The sequence below is a fragment of the Crocodylus porosus genome, unplaced genomic scaffold, assembly GCF_001723895.1.
Source record: "Crocodylus porosus isolate Cpor-Errol unplaced genomic scaffold, CroPor_comp1, whole genome shotgun sequence".
NCBI lineage: Eukaryota > Metazoa > Chordata > Crocodylia > Crocodylidae > Crocodylus > Crocodylus porosus.
In genome coordinates, this window is record NW_017728951.1 from 46575080 (window position 1) to 46580515 (window position 5436).

General features: G+C 50.7%; 1 protein-coding gene across 2 annotated transcripts; it reads left to right on the forward strand.

The window, feature by feature from the left end:
- The first annotated feature begins 264 nt into the window (after positions 1-264).
- LOC109324364 (maestro heat-like repeat-containing protein family member 2B) lies at positions 265-5196 on the forward strand. 2 transcript variants are annotated; one of them, XM_019556354.1, is made up of 7 exons: positions 265-431; positions 1442-1568; positions 2229-2391; positions 2801-2899; positions 3357-3508; positions 4003-4145; positions 5074-5196. In XM_019556354.1, exons 3-7 carry the CDS (start codon positions 2304-2306, stop codon positions 5078-5080), a joined length of 489 nt encoding a protein of 162 aa, XP_019411899.1. In that variant the 5' UTR covers positions 265-431; positions 1442-1568; positions 2229-2303; the 3' UTR covers positions 5081-5196. The 2 variants fall into 2 exon arrangements, with proteins under 2 accessions (XP_019411899.1, XP_019411900.1); XM_019556355.1 differs by lacking the exons at positions 265-431; positions 4003-4145 and having other exon boundaries at positions 1211-1568.
- The last annotated feature ends 240 nt before the right edge of the window (positions 5197-5436 follow it).

Sequence of the window (5436 nt, forward strand, 5' to 3'; positions counted from 1 at the left end):
ACTACTGCAAGACCGTTTCAGGCTGGACATAAGGAAGAATTTCTTTACTGTCCAAGCCCCCAAGGTCTGGAATAGCCTGCCATCAAAGGTGGGTCAAGCACCCACATTGAACACCTTCAAGAGTAAATTGGATGCTTATCTTGCTGGGATCCTATGACCCCACTGACTTCCTGCCCCTTGGGCAGGGGGCTGGACTGGATGATCTTCTGAGGTCCCTTCCAGCCCTAATGTCTATGAAATCTATGAAATTTCTCACATGGAAATCAATAGAAACCTTTTCTTCCATTGCAGGTTTTTCTACCAGTGATGTCCCTGCAGAGAGATACCTGATGGACCAAGCTCAGGGCAATCTTGGCCCAGGGTTTGGCTAGGCAGACATGGAACCTGACATTACTGTGAGCCTTCTGCTAGAGAGACTCCAACAGGAGAAGGTAGGGCAATGGCCCTGTATCACATGGCTGCTCTAAGCATTTCCTTCTGAGGCTGTGTAGGGTGGGACTACAACTCAAACTAGTCCTTGCCCATCTGCCTTGTCTTTTCCATTTCCTCTCACCAGTAAAGGTCACAATATTACATGCCCTTGTTATGTTGTGATGTCACTGTGATACAGGGCACGCTCACATGGGCATCATCTCCCCCATCCCAGTGGATGATAGATATGCTATCAGCCACATTCAAACAAGCCCTCACACTGTGGATAATGCTGTGGGCCTCTTTAGCACCTTCCTCCAAGTATCTCACAGGACTGAGATATGAAATATAGTTTCCCAGCAGCCTTGTGAGCCTGAAAAGCCTCAGCCTTGTGACCCAGGAAGTGAAGTGACTTCCCCACTGTCCCCCAGCAAGTCAGGAAAACAACTGGGAATACAGCCAAGTGTGCTGAGACTCTGTCTAGACCCTGCCTGATTTTCTGTCATCCAAGTATGACTCCACTGGGTTATGGGAACCTGGTTCACAAGTATTCCAATGCCTTTCTTCATTCAGTAACATAAATCACGCAATGGTTTTTGGCAGCCTCTTGCCTGGCAAACTTCTGCTAAATTTGCTGCTTACGATCAAATTTAAGCAGCTCCTTGTTACTCCCCGAGAGACCTCCTCTCTGAAGGAAACATATCAGTCATTCCCACCCCCCCCAGCACACTGTGGTGACAGTGCCTGTGATGCATCTGACTTCTGATCATATTTCTGTGCCTCCTGCCATTGTGTTACATTGTGCCTTCACAGTGCCTGACTGTCCTCCCTCGTCAGTGTCAGCTGTGAACATCTGCATGAAAGGACAAACCCAAGACACCCTGGGTTGTGTTCCTGTCCAGGGAGCAAGTTCACCCTTAGAGTGGCTGTAGAACAATCCCTGGGTAGCTGATGTCTAACATCACGGTCCTGGATGATCTGGCACTGGTCCAAAGGAAACCCATTGTTCTTGTTCTTGGTGTGTTCTTAGGAGCCAAGAGTAACCATTTACTCCAGCCTAGAGAAAGTTTTGCAGGGGGACACAAAGGGCCTGGATAGGAGCCTTGTCAGGAGGATCATCCACTTGGCCTCCCAAGACGTGAGGGAGACCCAGATGAGTGAGCTCTGCCCAGTTTCTCCTAAAAAAGTCTTAGTCTATGCCTCATTTCTTTGGTCCAATGTAGCTTGAGCCTATGGTGTATCTCCTGCATGGACCCTGGTTAGAGGCTGCAGCCTTGCTCAAGACAGATGTCCTCCAGATGTTTCTGGAGACCATGGACACGATCCAGCCCAGTGTTGAGTGCTTTTGAGACATGAGGCAGCTCCTCTGCTGAGAAAGACTGGAGTGCATAGGTGCTTTTCTGGGGACAGCATTGTCCAAGAAGTTTCCTGGTCCATGCTGAAGCTGTCCTATAGCCCATGTGAATTATGCAGTTGGCCAGCCAACCAGAGACAAAATATTGTTCATCCAAGTGTTTCAGTTGGCATTTATGAGTGAGGGATCTCATGCAAGGAATTATTAGGGGGACTTAGTGAATTCAGGGACAGCTATTACAGTGTGTGGCTGGTAGGTGGTGGTGGAGACAGTTTGCTTGGAGCCAAGGGTTACCCAAGGATGCAATGGACTTAAGGGAGTGGCCAAACACTGAGCCACTGGAGAAGCTGAGGCTAGTGCATCCTTCTCCCTCCCTTTCAGAGGAAGCAACTTGATCCCTAGCCTGACTTACCACTGTATAAACTGTGCATTGGGTGTCTGCTCCAGTTCTTTTTTATTCTAGCAAGAAAATGATGAACTGCAGTTGACTGCAGGAAAAACCCTTGTGGCACTTGCCAGCACCTTTTACAATTAGGTTATGTACAAGCTGCAGAGTCACATGGACATCATGGAACTCTCTCCAGTTTTCTTCTTGATTACACTGGGCAACATGGCCTCAGACTATGGTACAGTACTGCCTCCCTTGCTTCCAGGCTTTGATCAGAGATTGTGGAGGAGGGGATAAATACCACTCTGTCCAATGGGGCTATCACAACTAATTTGGGTTAGGGGCCTGAAGAGTCTGGCTCCTGGCTCTAAGGTGCCAGCACTAACTTCTGTAACAGCTGGAAGGGCCTTCAGGACAAGAAGGAGTGGAGATCAGGTGGGCAGGACCCTCCACTCCCTCCTCCTCTCCTGCATCTGGGTATGGGAGGGGCAATAGACAGAGATTTGCCCTACATAGGGGAGGTCACTGTGGGGTTTCTCTGACATCTTCAAAGCCTCTCTGTGCTGATCACCCAGCATGTTCCTGAAAGTGAGAGATAAAGGCAGACAGGAATGTCTCTGACTGCATGATGTATCCTCCTCCTGCAGCACTGAGGTCTGTGCCCTTCCTTGTGCTGATGCTCAGCAAATTGTGTTTTGTGCTGAGGCTGGTGGAGACCAACCAGATAAAGCAGGTGCTCTGTGGAGGTGAGTGCCAGCCCCTCCTGCAGGTGCCCCCAGCGGGCACCCATGACCTAACACAGAACCTGGGCCCTACTGAAATGTCCCACACTGGTAAGCAGGGCCTGCACTGTGCTTCCTGGTCCGGATCCAACAATGAATGGAGAACCCTCCCCCCCTGAGCTGCCTGGAGGCTCTGAGCAGTGAGCAGAATTGGGCCTTTCATGACTTGCAGAGTATTTCCCAAGAACTGTCAAAAAGGCTGGAGCTGCCTCTAGGCTCTGGGGCAAATGGAGCTGATTTAATCCTAGCTGTAACCCTGGTGTCTGCTCCACCTATCCCAAATTCTCCATCTACCCCAAGCATCACAGGGCCTGCCAGGACTTTGTCATGACCACCAGGCCTGTATGTCCTGCTGCTGCAGCATCACCTCCTCAATCCAATATTCTTGTGCAAACGTCTTGTCTTTTCTGCCCCTCTGCAGTTGTGGGAGGCTTTGCCCAGGGTGCCAATGTGAAATTCCAGATCAGGGATAAGAGCCCATTCCCCAGCTGTCAGGCAGCTGACTGCTGTTTCCATGTGCTCCCTTTCTTTAACCTCATGAGCAGCAGCTGGCTGAGCAGCAAGGACCTGGAGGTGAAAGCTGCTATCTTTCTAGGTTTGTACCACAGCTGTCACATGTCACTATGTCTGCCTGTCTGTGCAGTCCTGGCAGAGAAGACTCACTCTCAGGGACTCATATCATGTGCCTGTGAATCTGCTTTGCCCACAGGCAGTGTGCAGTTATGTGTACTAATGGGTGCCAGTGAGCACTGGGATAGGGGGCATCTCCTTGCGGGCATGACTCCTGCAGTGCCCAGGGGGATGGCAGCAAGGAGGAGTTCACTCTCTCTGCACATGAATCTGGGTGCATCAGCACAGCAGGGAGATGTGATTCATGAGCCAGCCCCAAGGCCATATCCCACAGCCCTTCCCAGGTGCCATAGGTGGGAACCATGCAGACAGGGCTGGTCCAATGATGGATCAAGAATGCTGCTGACCTGAGGAATAAAGCTGTACCTCTTCCTGAACCAGAGCAACCTTCCAGGAAGTCTATCAGAGGGACTCAGTCCTGCCTTCCTTTTCTGCAGCTGCAGAAGGATGCAGTCAAGGCACTGGGGCCTGCAATGGGCCTCCTCCTCCACCATGAGAGGCATCCTGACACTGTTTTTGAAAGGCTCCTGTCTCCTGCAAGCAGTACAAGGGAGGGCTTGACAATCGTCATGTCACCACGGTGAGATTTTGCCTGGGAAACCAGCATTGGCCCTTGTTTGTATGTGTGGGTGTGTGCACTGGCACATGTGTGTGCGTGTATGACTTGCCCTAAGATCTCCGTAGCTCTCTTGAGGCTTTCCTGGTGCAGTTCAAGACTCCTTAATGGATCGGCCTTGCCTACCCTTGGAGGCTAAACTCACATGGCTATGTTGGGAATGCCACTTCCATTTTCTGGAAAGTCTGATAAGGGGAGACAAAAAAAATGAACTGCTGGACTGCTGCTGCCAGCTGAGTTTCACTCTGCTCCCTCTCGGTTTGGCCTCTCAAAGCTCCATGGGGTGGGGAGGATTGGAGATTGTCTCTTGTGGAATGCAGGGATTATGGTCAGGGCCTGGCAATTAAAACATAGAGATTTGGAGTTCCCTGCTATGAGTTATAGAAGTGGATGGCTCCCACCCCACTGCCTGTGGAGTGTGTCTCTCCTGGGTGAGACAGGCTGCGCTCTGTCTTTGTTTCCACCTGGGCAGCTCTCTGAGGCAGCACAGGTTTACCTGAGGGGAGAATCCCACTTCAGCTCTGTGCTCCCTTGTCCTGTGTCCCTGGGGTGTGTGGGCAGATACTGGCTGGTTCTGGCTCTGTAGTCACCTTTTGAGCCTATGACACCTGTGGGCTCTGTGACCCACTCTCCTCCTGGCATCCTTTGCAAGGAATCTGAATCTCCAGAGAGTGGTAATCCAGATGGGGTATATTCAGGGTACTGGACAGGGGCTGAAACAGCACAGTGTGGTGTGGTCAGCATTGCAGACATGGAAACGTCCAGCACCAAAGCAGTAAAGCACTAAGCATGGGGCAGTGAGGTATTTTTTCTCACTCACTAATTTTCTGCTCTTGCTCACTCCATGATTCTCCTTTCTAGCCCTCCCTTTGACTGTCTCCTTCTGTTGCAGAGTCTGAGCCAGATCTTGGAGGTGGCCTATGATTTTGAGGTCCCTCTCCCCAGTGGGAAACTCAAGAGTATCTGAGATCTGGGAACATAGCAGCCTGCTGGTCAGGACAAGAACAATCCAGAAACACACCTATCTCTAGAAAGAGAGTCTCTGGAGACAGTTGGGTGCGACGAGTATAATTCTGGTGCAGAAGTGAGTGCTTTATGTCTCACAGACATATGGGAATATAGCCATGGGGGCTTGGTCAGATGAAGTCCCTTCTTCAACCATGTGAATGAGCTTGTCAGGAGCTCATTCCAATGCACTTCATTTGGGGCTGTTTCAGAGGTAAGAGATGCACTTACTGCCCCTTGTTCCAGTCCA

What these genes read in the sequence shown, in the direction of transcription:
- LOC109324364 (XM_019556354.1), top strand. Translation starts at nt 2,304, where the DNA reads ATGTACAAGCTGCAGAGTCACATGGACATCATGGAACTCTCTCCAGTT. An exon ending in AAAGCAGGTGCTCTGTGGAG is followed by an intron (nt 2,900 to 3,356) that starts GTGAGTGCCAGC and finishes GCCCCTCTGCAG; the next exon opens with TTGTGGGAGGCTTTGCCCAG. An exon ending in TGAGCAGCAAGGACCTGGAG is followed by an intron (nt 3,509 to 4,002) that starts GTGAAAGCTGCT and finishes CCTTTTCTGCAG; the next exon opens with CTGCAGAAGGATGCAGTCAA.